The following is a 22,246-nucleotide window of genomic DNA, read 5'->3' as shown; positions in this document are numbered from 1 at the left end:
CCAGTGCACTAATACCCCCCTGTATAATCTACCTGGCAGGAATCACTAGAACATCTGATATGGATTTGGGCTTTGAGCCCGGGCCCCTTGGACATTTTGAGTGTGCGGTGCAGTAAATAAAGTGAAGATGAAGGGGAGGGAAGTTCATTCGTGACTTGGACATAAACACAACTCCCCCCCCCCTGGATTCCTGGGAATGTTTTCATGTCCTTGACTGCCTAAAACCTACAGTAACCCCTCCCCCAGGGCTGCTGCTGCCGCCTCGTATCCACCACATTCTCTGGGCCAAACCTTTATTAGGGAGCCCTGATAATACACACAGGAGAACTTCCAGAGATTCAGAACCTGCCCAAAATAAAAAAACAAGTCTACAGCAGCTTCAGATCTGGATCTAGCTGACCCGGCCCTGTGATATGAGAAAAGCTTTGTATCCCCTTTAAACGCACACTCAGCAGTTGTGCACAGATAACACAAGTATGTGACCATGAAGCTCTGGAGATCTTTGCCCGGCCTTGAGCTCTGAGCTAATCGGCTGATATTATCTACAACAAACCCAAGGTTTTTGCCAGAGCGATGGTGGTGCCGGGGTCACTGGGAGTCGCCGGGGTCACTGGGAGTCGCAGGTGGAATAAAGAGACAAACAGACAGTGATATATACGTAATAAACTCATGTTTCTACAAGAAACAAAGCAGTTACTATACACAATGTACAACTTTATGTCCAGGCCTGACCTGCACCCCCCCTCTGTCACCCTCTCCCCCATAACTGCACCCCAACTGCCCATGGAGAAATAACTTACACATTGTTCAGTGGCCGCTAACCAAAGAGAACGAGATGCAGCACAAGGTACATGAGCCTTTATAGGCAATGGGCTCCATCATGAGGACCCGACGCGTTTCTAACCCTGAAAATGAAAGGAAACTGTGTGTGTGTGTGTGTGTGTGTGTAGCAATATAAATTCCCCTGCCCCCCGACCTACAGACTGAGCATCATGCCCCCCATCAGCCGACACCTTTACACCCCAGTCACACACGTTCTTACAGTTTATATTGAACATTCCGACCACGGCAGCCATGTTTAACCTTACAGATATAGGAGCATCAACAGGGGAATTCTTTGGGTGAATTGAGGTGGTCCCATGATTAAACCCGAGCAGCCAGGCATAGAGCAGGGGACATGCAAGCAGCACCCAATCAAAGGCAGGCGACACATGCAGAACCCTCTATGCTCCACGTGCCATTGGCTCTCTACATGGAGCAAATACACATACAAGAAGCCTGCGCCCCCTCCCCCACCTCTGCTTATATATTCATATTATTGCTAGGTGAATAGCAATGACCAATGGGAGGCCTCCCTTTGCCCACATAAATACACACAGGCGGAATGTTCCATCAATAAACTTTGCCTCCAGACTGTACCAAACAACAAGGCTCCCCCAGCTTCTGCTCTAATGCATGCTGGGAATTGTAGTCCAGCCACAGCTGCAGGGCCCACTACTTTACTAAACAGAGTCTCTCTCTATAATCACATAGCGCAGACTTTCCCTTTATTCTGTACGGCTCAGCCTCTGCTTCCCGTCGGACAGGAGATTCGGGGGAGTTTACTGCTGGGGTTGGAGGGAGGGTTAAGTGCAGTTGAAACGGGGCTACACTTTAAACGAAAAACATCCCACTTGAGAAACGTCATAAAATAAATACAAGTTAAAAGACCGGATGAGGGAAAAACACGTCTGAGAACCAAAAAAAAAGTAAGGCTGTGGAACTAGAGAACATGCTGCAACCCATAGTGCTGCTGAGTAACTCTGCCCCTGCTGCATTGTGGGATCCCTTAGCATCCCCAGGCAATACAAGGATGCAGCCAATCAAACGAATCAGAGAGGGACCCAACTGTTAGTGTGTATGTGCCATAAAGAAGGGGCTCTCATCCTCACCCCAAATCTGTACACCTTCCCCCTTATGTCTTGTGATCTGGGCAACCCTGTGTATCCTAGAGATCATTATATATATTATATACAGACCAGAGCAATGGAAGCCTGATCACTGCAGACTCTTCCAGCAGCTTGTGCTGCATCTGTGTCTGACCAATCAGGAGACAGCTCAGCCAGGGCTCCCACACGTCAAGATGAGGATTGACAGATGTGTGAGCCAATGGCACAATATTAATGAGTCATGTGATGCAGCTGCAGGGAGGGCTAGAGGCAGCCATGTTTACTTGCTGGGGAAAATCCGACTTTAGAGTTGAACTGGTTCTCTTAGGAGGCAGTGGCGGATTCCACGTCACTTGTATAAATAAAAAATACTCCCAGAAAGGAATAAAAGGATAAGCTGATCTAAAAGATATAAAAACAGCCCAAATAAAACGGTGTTGTAGCCGCGGGACAGGAGCAAATGGCGCCCCAGGGCTGGGACCTTATTAAAGTGCCATAAATCGGCCGGAGAAAACGAAAGGAGAGATTAAAAAAACGGAACAAAAAGAAACGACAGTCCCCAGTAATGCCCCATTCTCCTCTGCGACACGTTATATAAAAATCAGGCTGTGCTGGGGGTGACACGGCCATTTTGGCTTCATCATCAGTCCCACAGGACAGGGCCCCGGAGTCAGGCACATTGAGAGAGGGAAGGGTTAATTCAATGTCCGCCGGCAGTTCTCTGTCCCACACAAACAGGGGATCTTGTTGTCCTCCAGGGGGAACTTGTAGTCGTACGTGATCTCCTCGTTGATGCCGATTGGCTGTTTGGAGTAAATGACGATTTTCTTCTGGGACTCGATGGTGATCACTTTGGCGTAACAGTTGGGCTGCGAGAGGAAAGCGAGAACGTTACACAAGCGGGTGCAGGGGTGTCTATACGGTGTAGTCACATGATTTTAATTGTGATGTCACAGCCCTACAGACATGGGACACTCGTGTGTTACAGCGACTCTACGAGACTCCCACCAGCCAACATGGAGTCCTGCACTCCCGGCCTATTGATTCACCAGACTCACGAGGGATCCTTATTCACTTACAATCAGCTGACTCACGAGGGATCCTTATTCACTTACAGTCAGAGACGAGCACATGATCATGACCCCCCCACTCCCACGCTATTACTCACGGAGCAGCAGTGGTTGATAAATCGGGCCAAGTTCCCACATTTGGTGGCGTCTATAATGGTGTCCTGATCCATGCGGAAGAGATAACTGCTGCCGATTCCCTGCTGAGAATATCTCTTCTCCCTCATGTCTGCCACCACCTGTGTAATAAAAACACGTGTGTATATATTAATTATATATCAATAGTGTGTGATCCTCTCTGGGGACCAATCACAGGTCAGCCTTAAGCTGGCCATAGACACAAAGATCCAAATGTACAAATCCTTGCTTCGTACGATTCTCGCACCGTGTGTGGAGAGTCCCAACATTTTTCGCCCCATGGAGATCGGTCGTTCAGTTAAAAGATTTCTGTCGGCTGCTGATTATATCTCTGCTGAGTCAGTAGATTGTATCAGTCTGTGTATGGCCAACGTTACCTGCTCCAGACAGTGGGGACTAAAACCTCATACACAGACCTTTCCTGCTGTTTATATGGCGGCTTCTCACTTCCATCACAATATCACTTAGTGCTAGTGTCCCCGTCACTTGCTGCTAGTGTCCCCGTCACTTGCTGCTATTCCCCATCACTTACTACTATTCCCCATCACTTACTACTATTCCCCATCACTTACTACTAGTCCCCATCACTTACTACTAGTCCCCATCACTTACTACTAGTCCCCATCACTTACCCGCGTCCCCATCACTTACCCGCGTCCCCATCACTTACCCGCGTCCCCATCACTTACCCGCGTCCCCATCACTTACCCGCGTCCCCATCACTTACCCGCGTCCCCATCACTTACCCGCGTCCCCATCACTTACTCACGTCCCATCAGGTCCCCATCACTTACTCGCGTCTCCATCAGGTCCCCATCACTTACTTGCTCGCATTCCCCATCACTTGCTCGCATCCCCATCACTTGCGTCCCATCACTTACTCGCGTCCCCATCACGTCCCCATCACTTACTCGCACCCCATCATGACTTACTCGCGTCCGAGTCCCCATGACTTACCAGCGTACCCATCATCACTTACTCGCGTCCCCATCACTTGCTCGCGTCCCCATCACTTGCTTGCGTCCCCATCGCGTCCCCATCACTTGCTCGCGCCCCCATCACTTGCTCGCGCCCCCATCACTTGCTCGCGCCCCCATCACTTGCTCGCGCCCCCATCACTTGCTCGCGTCCCCATCACTTACAGGCGTTGTCAACTCATCCCCATCACTTACTCGCGTTCCCATCACGTCCCCATCACTTACTCGCGTCCCCATCACTTGCTCGCGTCCCCATCGCGTCCCCATCACTTGCTTGCGTCCCCATCGCGTCCCCATCACTTGCTCGCGTCCCCATCACTTGCTCGCGTCCCCATCACTTGCTCGCGCCCCCATCACTTGCTCGCGCCCCCATCACTTTGCTCGCGCCCCCATCACTTGCTCGCGTCCCCATCACTTACAGGCGTTGTCAACTCATCCCCATCACTTACTCGCGTTCCCCATCACTTGCTTGCGTCCGCATCACTTGCTTGCGTCCCCATCACTTGCTTGCGTCCCCATCACTTGCTTGCGTCCCCATCACTTGCTTGCGTCCCCATCACTTGCTTGCGTCCCCATCACTTGCTTGCGTCCCCATCACTTGCTTGCGTCCCCATCACTTGCTTGCGTCCCCATCACTTGCTTGCGTCCCCATCACTTGCTTGCGTCCCCATCACTTGCTTGCGTCCCCATCACTTGCTTGCGTCCCCATCACTTGCTTGCGTCCCCATCACTTGCTCGCGTCCCCATCACTTGCTCGCGTCCCCATCACTTGCTCGCGTCCCCATCACTTGCTCGCGTCCCCATCACTTGCTCGCGTCCCCATCACTTGCTCGCGTCCCCATCACTTGCTCGCGTCCCCATCACTTGCTCGCGTCCCCATCACTTGCTCGCGTCCCCATCACTTGCTCGCGTCCCCATCACTTGCTCGCGTCCCCATCACTTGCTCGCGTCCCCATCACTTGCTCGCGTCCCCATCACTTGCTCGCGTCCCCATCACTTGCTCGCGTCCCCATCACTTGCTCGCGTCCCCATCACTTGCTCGCGTCCCCATCACTTACTACTATTCCTATCACTAGAGCCAACTGTCATCCATTGCTACACTTGCTAAATGCTATCAGGAGCCACAACTGCAGTGCTATCACTATGGCTGCTGCTCTCAATGATTTCAGGCTCAATCTCTAAGTACATACCCTGACCCGTCATTTTGGCCGCCAGGTCACTGGCAGAAAAATAAATTAAAAAAAATACACCCCCCCCCCCCCAAAGACAAAGCAAAAGTGCAGACGTCAGATAAGAGCAACTGGGATAATGTCAAGGTCGGGCCCTTATCGGAGACTTGTCAGTGATTGGTGCACGTGCAGTGAATGACACAATCAGGTTAGAGTTTGTACTCTGGGCACAGTAACTTGTTGAGTGCAGCACAAAGCTAACAGCACAATGGCAGGGTTTAGTTGCACTAGAACAATGACTGGGAGGATTTGAGTCACACGCGCAGCTGTGAGATTTCCAGCCTCTGGGTAGAATTAAAAGCAGAATGTGCGTGACTAAGAGATTCCCTGAGAGATTCCCTGAGAGATTCCCTGCTGCTGGATGTGTCAGGAACCTCACCCCTTCCCCTCTACAGGGGAACAATCAGTTTTAGCAGGAGCGACACAGTCCCTGGGGTCATTCAGATTTATTCGGGACATGAACGGAAAGATCTGCTCACTCACTATAATAAATGCACACGTCTCCCATAGACTCCATTATAAATACACATACTTGATCCCAACTAAGATATAATTAATCCTTATTGGAGGCAAAACCAGCCTATTGGGTTTATTTCATGTTTATATGATTTTCTAGTAGACTTAAGGTATGAAGATCCAATTTACAGAAAGATCCGTTATCCTTAAACCCCAGGTCCCGAGCATTCTGGATAACAGGTCTCATACCTGTATATATGCGCCAACTCAGCTTCATGTAAATTGCCACTGTGCTTACAAGAGCATTTATTATTATATATTTATATTATTATATTATTGGCGCCCTCTGCTGTTCTATCCAGGCAAGTTCAGACAAAACTGCCACATAATTCAGCAGAGGATTCGAAATGAGTAAGTGGATTCAGTTAATTCGACCTATTAACCACTGCTTCAGTCCATTGAAGCCAATAATCAGCAATAAGAGATGTGGTGATCTATGGTCAGACGCAGGTCGTTACTGCAAAAATTAAAGTTCTTTTATTCTGAACACGACATGTTTCGAGCAGAGCTCTTTGCTCAGCTCAAAACATGTCGTGTTCAGAATAAAAGCACTTTCATTTTTGCAGTAACGACCTGCGTCTGACCGTATATTACCACATCTGCTATTATTGATAATTCAGCAGAGAGGAGCCCGGAGGCGCTTCTTGCATCAGTAACTAACTTGTAAAGCTCAGTTGTGGGAGGGAGGAATGGGAGCTGCATGGAACACAGCGATGATGATAAAGAATTTAGGGGAGCTGCTGGGGATCAGTAACTGAGAGCAAGGAGTTAACAGGAGACATGCATATATATCAGCTTTAAAGGAGAACTAAACCCTAAAAATGTCATATTTTATATAATGAACTTATTTATTGCACGAGGCTAAAGTTTGAGCTTGTCAATAGCAGCAATGATCCAGGACTTCAAACTTGTCACAGGGGGTCACCATCTTGGAAAGTGTCTGTGACACTCACATGCTCAGTGGGCTCTGATTGGCTGTTGAGAAGCTAAGCTTAGGGCTCATCACTAATTATCCAGCAGAAAATGAGCTTCCCCTGTAATATAAGCTGATGCTACAGGTTTGCTGATTATTACATTCTGATGCTAATTGCACTGGTTTCTGTGCTGCCATGTAGTAATTATGTGTATTAATTACTAATCAGCCTTATATTGTGACATTTCTATTCTATGTGTACTGTATATTGTGAGTGGCTCCCTAAGCTCAGTAAGTGACAGCAGCACAGAGCATGTGCAGTGAATCAGCAGAAAAGAAGATGGGGAGCTACTGGGGCATCTTTGGAGACACAGATCTTTACTGCTAAAGGGCTGTGGTTGCTTTGGGCTGGTACAGAAGCACAAAACATCATGTACAACATTTCTACCTACTTCTTTAGTTAGGCTTTAGTTCTCCTTTAAGGGGGTGGTTCAAGTTTAAGTGAACTTTTAGTATCTTATAGAAGGGCCAAGTCTAAGCAACTTTGCAATTGGTCTTCATTGGCCAAACCACTTGCCATTACGTAATGTTTTAAAGGGGATGTAAACCTGTATGTAAACTGTTGCACATTGTAAGCAAATTAAAGTCAAAGTCACCTTGCGATGTACCTTAATTACGAGTTTAAAGGGGGGTTCACCTTTAAGTTAACTTTTACTACGGCTAATTCTAAGTAGCTTTTCAATTTGTCTTAATTATTTATCGGTTATAGTTTTTTTTTTATTAGTTTTTTCCATTATTTACCGCTTTCTTCTGACTCTTTCCAGCTATCAAATGGGGGTCACTGACCCCATCTAAAAAACAAATGCTCTGTAAGGCTACAAATATATTGTTACTCATCTTTCTATTCAGGCCTCTCCTATTCATATTCCAGTCTTATTCAAGTCAGCACGTGGTTGCTAGGGTAATGTAGACCCTAGCAACCATACTGCTAATACAGGTATGGGACCGGTTATCTTGAATGCTCGGGACCTGGGGCTTTCCGGATAACAGATCTTTCTGTAATTTGGATCTTCATAGCTTAAGTCTACTATAAAAATCATATACACATTACACAATCCCAATAGGCTGGTTTTGCTTCCAATAAGGATTAATTATATCTTAGTTGGGATCAAGTACAAGCTACTGTTTTATTATTAATGAGAAAAAGGAAATCATTTTTAAAAATTTGGATTATTTGGATAAAATGGAGTCTATGGAAGATGGCCTTTCTGTATCTCAGAACTTTCTGGATAACCGGTTTCCGTATAAAGGATTCTGTACCTGTATTGCAAATGGGAGAACTGCTGAATAAAAATCTAAATAATCAAAAAAAACTACAAATAATAAAAAATGAAAACCAATTGCAAATTGTCTCAGAATATCCCTCTCTACATCATAGTTAGTGTACAACCCCTTTAAGTCCTTTGAGAGGGAATGTGACCCCTGTACAAAAATAAGACATAAAAGCAGAGAGAGCCGGGGACAATTACCTGTCGAATGTTCTGCCCCACGTATTCGATCACCATTTCATCGGCAGCAATGGGTTCCATAGCAAACAGACCCCACTCGTGAATGTGACTGCGGCCGAACCTCAGCTTCTTCTTTCGGAACTGCCAGAAAGTGAAGGACGGGACATATGATTAATATGAATTCAGGCACAGAAGACCACCGACACCCCAACTCCCCGCCCATCCCACCCACAGACAGCCCAACACCTGTGCAATCAGTCTTTCGGTGTAAAACAGGGCGCCCCCTAGTGGCACAATACAGACAGGCTGCACTTTACCTTCAGCTGGTTGAGTTTGAGCAGATCACTGTCCAGCAGAGCAGTAGAGCCCATAGCACTGAGCAGGCGCCTTTGCTCCGAGCGACGCTCCGACAGCACCCGGTTAGTGCCCTGCCAAGAGGAGAATACAACATGAGGCCACCTCCTTCGGTCTCCATGGTAACCCAGACTATAGCTTCTAGGGATGCACCGAATTCTGGATTTGGTGCATCCCTAGTTTCTTTTGAAAGAGGACTCAGAGCAGCATTACTTTGAGGGTTTACTGGTGTATTTATATAGGCCTTTCTGATAAAGCTTACTTAGTTTTAACCTTTCCTTTTCCTTAAAAACAAACAGTGATGCTGCCGACTGCACCGCAACAGGCCAACGTGACTTACTTGTGTGTCCACCTCCTGCTCCTCGGCGGCTACAGGAAGTACTTTCAGGTACTTGTCCTTGTCCTTCCTGCTAATGGCGTAATACCCCTCACTCCTGGCGCAGCCCGTCTGATGCTCCCGCAGACCGTCCTGACGGCTCTTCCTCCGCTTGGGGTCGGCAATGTTGGTGAGTGGAACGGAGTTAAAGAAACCAATTGCGGGAGACATGGGTGCAAAGACAAACAAACTCCCACCGATTATAAACCCACAATCCATATTCTCTAATGCACACTGATAGAAAGTAATAATAGGTCTAGTAACCTATAGCAACCAGTCAGCAGCTGCCACATACTGAAAGCAGCTATATCTGAGGCTCCTTTTATTACATTCCAGCCAGACAGAAACATTTATAAAGGGGTGTGGACTGGTACAAAGTTGCAAAACACAAGGTAAGGCATTTCTAATTCTTTTTTGCACTTTATTGCTATTTTGTCAGCCTCTCCTGCCCACTAATGTGCCCTAACAGCCTGTAAGAGTGATAAGGATATTTGGGTGATGCACCCAGTGGGTGTCATTGAGCCAGTCCGTGCTGTGGTCCTCCTGCAGGAGTCTCTCGTAGGTGTCACGGAGGAAGGCCATATCTTCATAGTCAAGTCCCATGTTCCAGATATCATACAGGATAGTCATCTGCTCAAACTCACTGCGAATCTCATACAGAGGAGGCAACCGTCGTTGGACAGTTTTCCGGTTCTTCTGGGACCTCAACTGGCGAGAGCTTACCCATGTTCCTTCTTCCTCTTCCTCCTCTTCCTCAGAGGTTACCTCCCCTGGCTCCGCCTCTTTAGCCAGCGTCCTTTTGCTTTTGATCTTTGGCTCATCATGAACCAGTTTCACCAGAGCCTCTTCCATTTTCCTTGGTGATGTAATTTCCAAATGCCCAACATCGAGCAGCCCTGCCTCCCCATCTCCCCCTGGTATCAGACCTCCTCCTATGCAAACAACCTCCTCCGGGGCCTCCAGCACTGCTTGCCCAAGATCTACATGTACAAGTTCATTGGATTTCTCCGACTCCAGGGAAAGTCGCCGTTTCCTAGGAGGCTGTTTGAGTGCAGCGGGTATACATGCATAGCTGTGCTCTAGGAGTATCTGTCGTACTGGAGCAAAGAGTAGATCTTCTATGGATTCTGTCCTTTCTAACTCACAGGATTCTGATAAAAGAGGAGATTTTGGTTCCGGCTGCGTTGGTGCTTCAATCAGAGGAACTGGTTTGACCTCTTCTACTTCAGGTTCCTTTTCAAAGTCTTCTTCTGCTTCTTCCTCCATGCCGTCTTCTCTATGCACTTGAGGTGGGTAGGACTTCACCAATGATGCATGGTCCCAAGGAAGGTTGAGTACAGTGAGCTGCTCTGGGAGCTGTTTCTTAGGGGACGGTTCTTTGGCTGGAGGTGGAAGCTCCTCAGGCTCAGGTTTAGGGCTGGTATGAAGCTCTGAAGGTTGTGCAGAAGGAGCCTCAGGAGATGGAAGAGGGGTCTTCTCAGTGGGTAAAGGCAACATGAGCTTGGGCTCTGGCAGGGGGCTAACGGGCCGTTCAGGAGAAGCATTTTCTGGAACATGGTGGTTTTGGGGTTTGCTTTCTGACGCCTCTTCTTCTGGAAGGAGCTGGAATGACACGGTTTTACGCCTTTTCTTGGGGGGAGGGAGGAGCTGTAGTGGAGGTGATGGAGGAGCACAGGGTTTCGACAGAGGGTCAGGAGAAGGAGGTGGTGGAGGCTCTGGAATTTCTGTGGATTGTTCCTCTTTAACCTCTGGAGCTGGTGGTATATCTGTACGTCAGCCAGGAAAAAGAAAAACATTGAGAAAATGTGGTCAGAGATGCTGCACTGACATGAGATGAGTCTGAAGACTAATACAGAGAAACCTCAATTTTAAGTACCCTGATTCAAAGTTTTCCTGCATTTTACATTTTTTATTTGTGGTCCCACCAATTTAAAATGCATTTCAATAGCTGCATTTCCCTGATTTTAAGTAATGTTTTCCCGCACTTTACAATACTCAGTAAGAAGTACCCCGTTTGACCGTTAATAATAAAATGTCCAAATTATAATCAGTCTATAATGACCTCTAGTTGAGGAATCAACAATCTCCACAATTAATTTATAAACCATGCACAGCACTTTAGAAATTATATCACTTTATTAATTTATGAAATACGATTGATTGGGTTTTAATTAATTGTGTTTTTATGGTTAGAAATAATTTATTCTAAGCAATTAATATGAGTAGTACCGTCTTTACTGGGTTGTTGGACCCTAAGCACTTGCACTTTACACATTTGATTGAGGGTTTAGTTGGTGATAAGTGGAGATTGTTGATTCCTCAACTAGAGATCATTATCTCTGATTATAATTTGGAAATTCTATTATTAAAGGTCAAACGAGGTACTTCTTTACCTTCTTACCGACTATTATATCTATTTAAGTTATATCCCTGCCTTGACCTTTTGGTTATTAAAGTAGACAACTAAGGTATCAAATCTTTAATTCATTCCCGGATTTTACATCAAAATGTTGTCCCGATGTTCCCAAAAACTGCCTTTTTTCCTCTATGAATGTTATTATTTGTGAAATAAAGAGGTTTAACATACTAACCAGATGTATATTTTGCCATGGTTCTGCCTGTAAATGGTCAGTTCCAATTAGACCCTTATACAGTCCTGAACCAATCACTTATTGCTTTAAGTCTTGCACATGCCCCCCATAGTGTAACATTAACACTGCAATTTTTAACCCTTGTTATTAACACAGTAAATATTGTATCTCAAAGTAAAACGGACTCCTGTGCTTATATCCTCTCAGTACTTGAAGAAAAAGTTACTTTACATTTCCCTGATTTTACATTTTCCCAGATTTAGCATAATTTTTTCCTGATCCCCTGAAAAATGTAAAATGGGGGTTCCACTGTATACAACACGCCCAAAACAAGGGGAGGGCCAAAAACCACTTACCCAACGTCTCTTTTTTAACAGCGATGGGTTCCAGTTTTGGAGGAGGAGAGGCAGGGCTAGGGGGCCTGGCAGGTTCAGAAACACCCAGAATATTTGGGGTCTCCTCTTGTTCCTCCTCCTCCTCATCATCAGAGGAGGCTGGGGAGGACGCCGAGGAGGATGATGAAGACGAGGAAGATGAAGATGAGCTGCTGCTGCAGCTGTCTGATTCGCTGGAGCTGTCGCTGTCGTCGATGATCTTGGAGGAGAGCTTGGTGAGAGGAGAAATCTCTTCTGGAGAAAGAGAAGCAACCATGCATTGATTTGAATGAGAGACAGAAATATGATCTTCGGGGTGCACAGTCAATTCTCAAACACATACTTCACATATTAGTGTCCCAACGTTTTGGTCCTTGTTAGGACCAAATAGGATCTTTGATCTAAAGGTCCTAACAAGGACCGAAACGATGGGACACTAATATGTGTATCTAAATAAAAGTTGATGATTTCACAAAGGGAAGTGCTGGTCCTGGGATGATTCATTCCGAATTTGAAAAATATATATATATATAAAAAAATGATGAAGACCAATTGAAAAGTTGCTTAGAACTGGGCATTCAATAGCATATTAAAAGTTAACTTAAAGGTAAACCACTTGATCAGGCAGGCCTGGATATATGTCAAAGTACAACACACTACTTCTCTTCACTCCCCCATACCCAATCAGCCACATTAACCATATTTCTGTCCTCCTTCCCATTCTCACCTTCTGAATCCTCTCCTTTATCACTCAGTTCATCATCATCATCATCGTCGTCATCCTAGACAAGAGCAAAACAAGAGCATTTTTAGCTAGGCAAGGTCCAATTAGCGGTGCTCAATGGCTTGGGGCACATGTGAGGCAGGAGACGGCTGCTGTTCTCTCCAAGGGCCCCAATAATTGCATTCAGGCCAAGCCATTGGGCATCAGGGAGACTAGAGTTGAAAGGAGTCTGGTGCAGTCAGTGCCTCCAGTTGGCAGTTACTCATTTCTCCCATGCTGGAGCACCTGTACGTGACGCCTGGCTGCAAACACGCGTTCATTATACACACACACACACACGTATGGAAATCTGTGAAAAGATTGTATAGAGCAGTACTGTCCAACTTCTGTGCTACAATAGATGGAATTTTTCTGATCTACATGGTGGAGGGCAGATAATGGAAGCCAGTGTTGGCCACTCCCTGTTTTTAAGCCACACCCACTTTAAAGCACACCCATGTTATCTCATGTCACACTAAAAAACCAAATGGTTGGTGCTGATTGTAGGAATATCACTCATATGTGAAAAAAGGTTAAGTCATATTAAGACATACCCTTAAAGGAGAAGTGAATAGTATTTTACACTTGAGACGACTACTTTTACTTACCTGACACCTCGGGCTGGCACTCCTTTCAGCAGAAAACAACATGGCCCAGGGTTCTTTGAGCACCAAGGAGAGATCCTCTTCCTGTTTCTTCGGGTATCCTTGCAGTTGCGCATGTCCAGTAGAGTGAAAAGCCGGACTTTAATGAAAAAGACGCTATTTGGCTCTACTGCGCATGTGCCTGCCCAGGGAAATTTGAAAACCAATGAAGCAGGAAGAGGATTTCTCCGTGGTGCTCGCTAGAAAAACCCTGGGCTGGTGCGGTTTTCATACCAGGCTTATGTTATGGCACACACAGGGAGCATAGAGAAGGCAGAGTATGGCACACACAGGGAGCAAAGAGAAGGCAGAGTATGGCACACACAGGGAGCAAAGAAAGGCAGAGTATGGCACACACAGGGAGCATAGAGAAGGCAGAGTATGACACACACAGGGAGCATAGAGAAGGCAGAGTATGGCACACACACAGGGAGTATAGAGAAGGTAGAGTATGGCACACACAGGGAGCAAAGAGAAGGCAGAGTATGGCACACACAGGGAGCATAGAGAAGGCAGAGTATGTCTCACACACGGAGCATAGAGAAGGCAGAGTATGGCACACACAGGGAGCATAGAGAAGGCAGAGTATGGCACACACAGGGAGCATAGAGAAGGCAGAGTATGGCACACACAGGGAGCATAGAGAAGGCAGAGTATGGCACACACACAGGGAGCATAGAGAAGGCAGAGTATGGCACACACACAGGGAGCATAGAGAAGGCAGAGTATGGCACACACACAGGGAGCATAGAGAAGGCAGAGTATGGCACACACACAGGGAGCATAGAGAAGGCAGAGTATGGCACACACACAGGGAGCATAGAGAAGGCAGAGTATGCACACACACAGGGAGCATAGAGAAGGCAGAGTATGGCACACACACAGGGAGCATAGAGAAGGCAGAGTATGGCACACACAGGGAGCATAGAGAAGGCAGAGTATGGCACACACAGGGAGCATAGAGAAGGCAGAGTATGGCACACACAGGGAGCATAGAGAAGGCAGAGTATGGCACACACAGGGAGCATAGAGAAGGCAGAGTATGGCACACACAGGGAGCATAGAGAAGGCAGAGTATGGCACACACAGGGAGCATAGAGAAGGCAGAGTATGGCACACACAGGGAGCATAGAGAAGGCAGAGTATGGCACACACAGGGAGCATAGAGAAGGCAGAGTATGGCACACACAGGGAGCATAGAGAAGGCAGAGTATGGCACACACAGGGAGCATAGAGAAGGCAGAGTATGGCACACACAGGGAGCATAGAGAAGGCAGAGTATGGCACACACAGGGAGCATAGAGAAGGCAGAGTATGGCACACACAGGGAGCATAGAGAAGGCAGAGTATGGCACACACAGGGAGCATAGAGAAGGCAGAGTATGGCACACACAGGGAGCATAGAGAAGGCAGAGTATGGCACACACAGGGAGCATAGAGAAGGCAGAGTATGGCACACACAGGGAGCATAGAGAAGGCAGAGTATGGCACACACAGGGAGCATAGAGAAGGCAGAGTATGGCACACACAGGGAGCATAGAGAGGCAGAGTATGGCACACACAGGGAGCATAGGGCAGGCAGAGTATGGCACACACAGGGAGCATAGGGCAGGCAGAGTATGGCACACACAGGGAGCATAGGGCAGGCAGAGTATGGCACACACAGGGAGCATAGGGCAGGCAGAGTATGGCACACACAGGGAGCATAGGGCAGGCAGAGTATGGCACACACAGGGAGCATAGGGCAGGCAGAGTATGGAACACACAAGGAGTATAGAGAAGGCAGAGTATGGCACACACAGGGAGTATAGAGAAGGCAGAGTATGGCACACACAGGGAGTATAGAGAAGGCAGAGTATGGCACACACAGGGAGTATAGAGAAGGCAGAATATGGCACACAGGGAGCAAAGAGAAGGTAGAGTATGGAACACACAAGGAGTATAGAGAAGGCAGAGTATGGCACACACAGGGAGCATAGAGAAGGTAGAGTATGGAACACACAAGGAGTATAGAGAAGGCAGAGTATGGCACACACAGGGAGTATAGAGAAGGCAGAGTATTATTATTATTATTATTATTAACATGTATTTATATAGCGGCAACATATTGCGTAGCACTGTAAAGTAACTGTGATTATACAACTACATCACATGAATTACATACATAGAATATATGGAGTAACAAACATCACAATCAATACAGGTACAAAGAGGTGAGGAAGGCCCTATGCATAGGCATACACTCTAAGGGGAAGGGAGTAATACACAAGGTGTGGGAGTGGGCAAGATCGAAGTAAGTGGGTGAGAAATGTGGTGTTGTATGTGGTGTTGTGTTTGGTAGTTAAGCAGAGTGAGGGTAGGCTTCTCGAAAGAAGTGCGTTTTCAGAGATTTATGGCACACACAAGGAGTATATAGAAGGCAGAGTATGGCGCACACACAGGGAGTATAGAGAAGGCAGAATATGGCACACAGGGAGCAAAGGACAGGCAGAACAGGAGACAGGGAAACCCATCAGGACCACTCTAAGATATACTACATACAGTGACACAGTGCTGATGCTCCATTAGTATTTTGAATAAGATGTGAACATGCAAACAATATGGGCAATTTCAGTCTGGGTCTCAGGTGTGGACAGTACAGGTAAACATGGTAAGCAGACACAGCAGGCAGGCTTTCATGTCAGGGGCCACACAAGGCCCTGTTGGACGTCCCCGGTGTAGATCATACAGAACTTTTATTTCATGCTACACTGCCCTCTGGTGGCTGACATTAATATTACATCTCAATACACTTGATTTTCATGTTTTTAATCACTTTTTTGGTATCTCTGTGGAATTGCCCATATATAGAGAATATCTATTTGCATCTCCTGGTAAATAACAAATGCTTTATATGCAAAGCAATTTAAGCCTTTCCCTTTGCCTGAACTGAGTACACTGATCTGGGGGCTGATAAGAACATGCACTTGAATCTGGATGACACTTTGGTCTATGTTGGGGATGGGCGGGGGTGCTCCCTTGCAGCACTAAACAAGCTTATTCAGTCCTTTGGATCATTTTCGGACTCAACACCTGCAGCAGAAATTCAGTACTTTGTCTGGTAGGCCAGCAACATAGAGAATCATTAACAAACTGCCACCTCAGTCTGCCCCTATTCTGATGTCACAGTATCCCTCCATTTATTTCAAGCACTCAGCATAGATCCTGTTACACTATGGATTTTAAAACAAGCTCAGATCACTGAGAAAGTCTCCCTGTTGGTCCTGAAGGTTGGATACACTTGGGGGCAGATTTATTAAGGGTCGAATAGTAAATCCGAATTTTATTTTTTTTTTGTCAAAATTCACACATTCCAATTTTAATCCCCCAATTCGAATGTGAGATTTATCACACCTCGACTATGGAAACAGTTCTAATTCGAATATTCTGACGAGTTTATTTACAAGTCAATGGCAGAGGTCAGTTGAACCATTTGAACATATTAATCGCCTTCCTGACATTCAAGTTTTTTTTCGGAGGGAGAACTCGAATTGAACTCGATTCGAATTTTCGGGTCGGGGACTATTCAATCGAATATTAGACGTTCTAATTTTTTTCTTAAATAGATCGAGTTGTCAGTATATTCAAATTCAAAAAAAAATAAAAATTCAACCTTTGATAAATCTGCCCATTGACGTTTATTTTACGGAATGGAGATGCTAATTTGTTAGGTTCCTCCCAGTGATGATAACATCTAACCTTATACCCTGGGCTCCTCGAGCAGCTACATGTGCAGTGTAGAACATCTCTCCATTCTCAGTCCTGCACATTACCCCAGTTTCAATTATCGACACTGCCTGTGGTCAGTTACCCATGGCAACCAATCAAATTGTTGCATTCATTGTTCTACCTGCAGCTGCTTGCATAAAAGCCAAGCAGTGATTGGTTGCTATGGGTTACTTTTATTTTCCTTGATCCCTCCCTATCATTAGTTACAGGGAATGTTGGTAAATATACAGATGAGGAGTATATGGCTAGTGGTGGAATGTTGATTCAGACAAACACAAGCACTTGGACAAATTCTTATTAAATAGTAAACAAGTGCTCAGGATCATGTTTTCCAATAATGTAGGTCAGTGATTTCTGTGGTCTAACACAACAGAGCTTATTTCTACCACATAGGCTTTAAAGCTGAACATATATTTAGGTTCCAGGGTGCAGAGCTTAGCACCCATGCAGTGTCACCTTTTCTGACGCAGACTCCTCGGAGGCCTCCTCTCCTTCACTGTCCAAGTGGAATGGACGCCGGCGCTTGTGCACTCGCTTGTCTTCCTTCTGTGTGATTTTGCCCCCTTGCCTAGAGTCAGTCTCGGTCTCCTTGTCTCTTTCTGCAGGGCCAGACACAATATAGGAACAATTAGAGGTCATTAAATGTTTCTGCTGATACCAATGTCACGTCTCTCAAGGTTCTGGCAATGACAGGGGTCAGGTACTTCTCACACAATAAATAGGGGTTATTGGATCTGCTCACTCACCATCCTGTTCTTCCTCAGCTGGAGTGGACGGTCGAGGCCTCTTCTGCTCAATGTCCTCATCTTCTGATGGCTGTTTCCTTTTCACCTGTAATAAGGTGAAAACAGTGAGATTTATACATGCCAATTTATAACTGAACCTGCACTCCCAAGCTAACTATTAAATGGGAATGATCACAAAAATGACAATTAAATATAAGCTTCCTCATACTGAAGTAAGATACTTTCTAAATGCGATCAATTAAATATTCTGTATTGTTTCTGAAATAAATCACTATTCCTCTCTCAGCATCTGTTTCTCTTTATTCTCTCTTCATGCAGCAGTTGGGTGTCAGAGGAATGATCCAATAGAACTTATGGGGTGGCTTCCTTTCCTAGCAGATGTAATTAAGAGTTCACTCAAATTCCAGTACAAACAAAATAACTGCCTTTTGCACAAATCCTGCAGTAGAGAGACATGATGTCTGGTGATTTTAATAGAGTGAGCTCTAATACAAAGGAGCCCCCCTATAAGATATATTGGATCTAACTGTCAATGAATATCTGATACCCAACTGCTGCATGAAGAGAGAATGAAGAGAAACAGATGCTGAGAGACGAATAGTGAAGATAAACTTGATTATTTCAGAAACGGTACAGATTATTTAATGGATTGTATTTAGAAAGTTTCAGTATGAAGAAGCTTATATTAAATTATCATTTTTGCAATAGTTTCCCTTTAAATAATATCCTATGATAGAAGGATGCAATGAATAAACATGGGAGCACTTACCAGTTAGAGTTCAGCCAGGTTCCATATAGAGCACAAGAAAAAAAATGGAGTACCAAAGGAGCCAATTATTCGTCCATTAAAAGTAGTAATCTAATAAAGAATCATTAAAAATGGTAAAGGCATGCCCAGAACATATTGTAGGCTGCCCACTTTAATAGTTTATGAGGAAGTGTCCGGTAGCCACGGAAAGTGGGCAGCCTACAATATGTTCTGGGCATGCCTTTCCCATTTTTAACGATTCTTTAATAAATTTCTATTTTGTAACGCATGAATAATTGGCTCCTCTGGTGCTCCTTTCTTGTGCTCTATGACAGTAGGATGGTCCATGACAAATACTGTGTCACCTGCCATCCCCATCACACACACGGAAACCCAAGACACAACTGCCTGTGCCCCTCTAATTCATAGATCAAGTCTAATCCTGCAGAACTAGCTTTCTTACCTTAAATGATGGCAGCCTGAGAGCCTCTCTGAGCCCAGTACCAAAACCAAAGCCTTCTGAACCTCCGCTCTTGGCCCAGTCCACCAATGAGAGCAGGCCCGGCTCCTTGGGCCTCGGCTTCTCCTTCTCCTCTTCCCGTGGAGGTGGCTTGGCCACATTTTGAAAAGGCTAAGAAACAAAGAATGTCATTTACCGCCCCTTATCTCAAAGAAAACACATGGCCATTCCCTTAAAGGGATTCTGTCTTGGTTGTTATCATGTAGTTTTAATTTCTAAATGACACTGTTTACACTGCAAATAATTCACTCTACAATATAAAATTTCATTCCTGAACCAACAAGTGAATTTTTTAGTTGTAATTTTGGTGTGTAGGTGCATCTCAGGCAATTTTGCCTGGTCATGTGCTTCCAGAAAGATCCAACACTTTAGGATGGAACTGCTTTCTGGCAGGATGTTGTTTTTCCTACTCAATGTAACTGAATGTGTCTCAGTGGGACCTGGATTTTACTATTGAGTGTTTTTCTTAAATCTACCATTGTTCTGTTAGGCTGCTGGGGGGAAAGGGAGTGGGTAATATCACTCCAACTTGCAGTACAGCAGTAAAGAGTGACTGAAGTTTATCAGAACACAAGTCACATGACTGGGGCAGCTGGAAAACTGACAATATGTCTAGCCCCATGTCAGATTTGAAATGAAATAGAAAAACATCTGTTTGCTGTTTTGAGAAATTTCAGTGCAGAATTCTTCTGGAGCAGCACTATTAACTGATGCTTTGTGAAAAAAAAATTCCCATGACAGTATCCCTTTAAGGCTTTCATTGAAAACTATCCCATGCTCTTCTAGGTACTCACCTTGGCCTTTTCTTCCTTACGCTCCCACCAATCATCAAATGCTCTGAAAGCCACATTTTCCACCATCTTCCTGTTAAGGTCTCTCTGCATTGTGTTCTTCATCTCCTGGATCAATGCTGCTAATACACTTTCAATTGTTGAAGCATGGGGGTCCACTCCTCCCCCTGGGGCCCAGCCTGGACCCCTCATCTCTTGGCTGGGCCCCTGTGCTGTTCTGGCAGTGAACTCCCGAGGAGGCAATAGAGGCTGAGGTTGTTGGGCAGGGTAAGGGGGGAAGGCCGGGGAAAAAACTTGCTCGGACATTAGGGGTGGCAGAGGATGGGGCTGGTGGAGGCGAGGAGGAATAGGGTGTGGGAGGAGAGGTGGGGGGTAAGGGTCCTCAAAGGGCAAGTTTTTACCCTGCATGTTCTGCTGCAGTCGGCTGAGCATCTGTGTCTGCATCTGAAAGGACATAGAGGTGCCGCCCCATTGGTTACCCAGGCGGTTAACTAACTCCATTGAGTTCACAAAGTCATATATATGGGGGGCAGATGAAGAGGAGGGTGAGGGATCAAGTGCAGAAGGTGTGGATGAGCCAGCGGCGAGGTCTCCCAGTCTTCCCCGGGCAGCAGTGTTGGGCAGGAGAGGGAAGGGAGAAGGGGGCTGAGCGTGATGGTGGGGCAGGGGGAGCAAAGGGGACGGAATGGGCGGAGTCTGAAAGGTGCCTGCGGCTCCATGCAAATGTGGCAGAAGCGGAAAAGGCGGTACTGCTGCTCCGGGCATCTCCATATTAATCTCTTCATCCGAAATCTCCATATCTTCTCCAGACGACAGCTGTGGGGGGGGGGAAGAAAGATAGAAAGACCTCAACATTAAGAGAGCAGCTCAAGCAAAGCACCAAACCCCAGACAGAGGTACAAGACATCTCCTTCCGATCACTTCAGCTGCCTCCCATCTCCCTTAAATACCCCACCGACACATGGAAAACATTGTGCTTGAAATGGATAAGAATTGCATTAGAGGTGCATTAGAACTGCATTAAAAGTGCATCAGAAGTATATTAGCGGTGCATTAGAAGTGCAGTAAAAGTGCATTAGAATTGCATTAAAAGTGCATCAGAAGTGCATTAGAGGTGTATTAGAATTGTGGTAGATGTGCATTAGCATTGCATTAGAATTGCATTAGAAGTACAGTAGAGGTGCATTAGAAGTGCATTAGATTGCATCAGAAGTGCCGTAGAGGTGCATTAGAATTGAATCAGAAGCGCATTAGGATTGCATTAAAAGTGCATTAGAATTGTATTAAAATGACATTAGAATTGTATTAAAATGACATTAGAATTGTATTAAAATGACATTAGAATTGTATTAAAATGACATTAGAATTGCATTATAATTGCATTGGAAGTGCATTAGAATTTCTTAAAAAGTGCATTAGTACAGTATAAAGTACAGTAGAGGTGCATTAAAATTGCATCAGAGGTGCATTAGAGTTGCATTAAAAGTACATCAGGATTGCATTAAAAGTGCATTGGAAGTGCATTAGAATTTCTTAAAAAGTGCATTAGAAGTACAGTAGAGGTGCATTAAAATTGCATTAAAAGTGCATCAGGGTTGCATTAAAAGTGCATCAGGATTGCATTAAAAGTGCATTAGCATTGCATTAGGCGTACAGTAGAGGTGCATTAGAAGTGCATTAAAAATGCATCAGAAGTGCATTAAAAATGCATCAGAAGTGCATTAAAAATGCATCAGAAGTGCATTAAAAATGAATCAAAAGTGCATTAAAAATGCATTTGAAGTGCATCAGAATTGCATTAAAGTGCATTAGGATTGCATTAAAAGTGCATTGGAAGTGCATTAGAATTGCATTAGACATACAGTAGAGGTGCATCAGAAGCGCTTTAAAATTGCATCAGAAGCGCTTTAAAATTGCATCAGAAGCGCATTAAAAGTGCATCCGGACTGCATTAAAAGTGCATCCGGACTGCATTAAAAGTGCATCCGGACTGCATTAAAAGTGCATCCGGACTGCATTAAAAGTGCATCCGGACTGCATTAAAAGTGCATCCGGACTGCATTAAAAGTGCATCCGGACTGCATTAAAAGTGCATCCGGACTGCATTAAAAGTGCATCCGGACTGCATTAAAAGTGCATCCGGACTGCATTAAAAGTGCATCCGGACTGCATTAAAGGTGCATCCGGACTGCATTAAAGGTGCATCCGGACTGCATTAAAGGTGCATCCGGACTGCATTAAAGGTGCATCCGGACTGAATTAAAAGTGCATCCGGACTGCATTAAAAGTGCATCC

At 45.5% G+C, this 22,246-nt stretch overlaps 1 protein-coding gene across 8 annotated transcripts in view; it reads right to left on the bottom strand.

Annotated features, from left to right (window-relative positions):
• Positions 1 to 375: 375 nt before the first annotated feature.
• Positions 376 to 22,246, bottom strand: part of setd1a.L (SET domain containing 1A L homeolog) — a 32,904-nt gene continuing 11,033 nt past the window's right edge. For all 8 annotated transcript variants that reach the window (XM_041577430.1, XM_041577431.1, XM_041577429.1 and 5 more), the window contains 12 exons: positions 19,955 to 20,767; positions 19,104 to 19,271; positions 17,893 to 17,977; positions 17,603 to 17,745; positions 12,699 to 12,753; positions 11,954 to 12,226; positions 9,498 to 10,772; positions 8,971 to 9,140; positions 8,594 to 8,704; positions 8,298 to 8,417; positions 3,097 to 3,234; positions 376 to 2,797 (listed from right to left, as the gene is read on the bottom strand). In XM_041577430.1, the coding sequence (XP_041433364.1) occupies positions 2,624 to 2,797; positions 3,097 to 3,234; positions 8,298 to 8,417; positions 8,594 to 8,704; positions 8,971 to 9,140; positions 9,498 to 10,772; positions 11,954 to 12,226; positions 12,699 to 12,753; positions 17,603 to 17,745; positions 17,893 to 17,977; positions 19,104 to 19,271; positions 19,955 to 20,767 (3,525 nt within the window). In that variant the 3' untranslated portion in view covers positions 376 to 2,623. The remainder of the gene's footprint in view (positions 2,798 to 3,096; positions 3,235 to 8,297; positions 8,418 to 8,593; positions 8,705 to 8,970; positions 9,141 to 9,497; positions 10,773 to 11,953; positions 12,227 to 12,698; positions 12,754 to 17,602; positions 17,746 to 17,892; positions 17,978 to 19,103; positions 19,272 to 19,954; positions 20,768 to 22,246) is intronic.

Source organism: Xenopus laevis, chromosome 9_10L, assembly GCF_017654675.1.
Source record: "Xenopus laevis strain J_2021 chromosome 9_10L, Xenopus_laevis_v10.1, whole genome shotgun sequence".
NCBI lineage: Eukaryota > Metazoa > Chordata > Amphibia > Anura > Pipidae > Xenopus > Xenopus laevis.
Note: the sequence above shows the minus strand (reverse complement) of the source record. Positions and strands in the feature narration are given on the sequence as shown.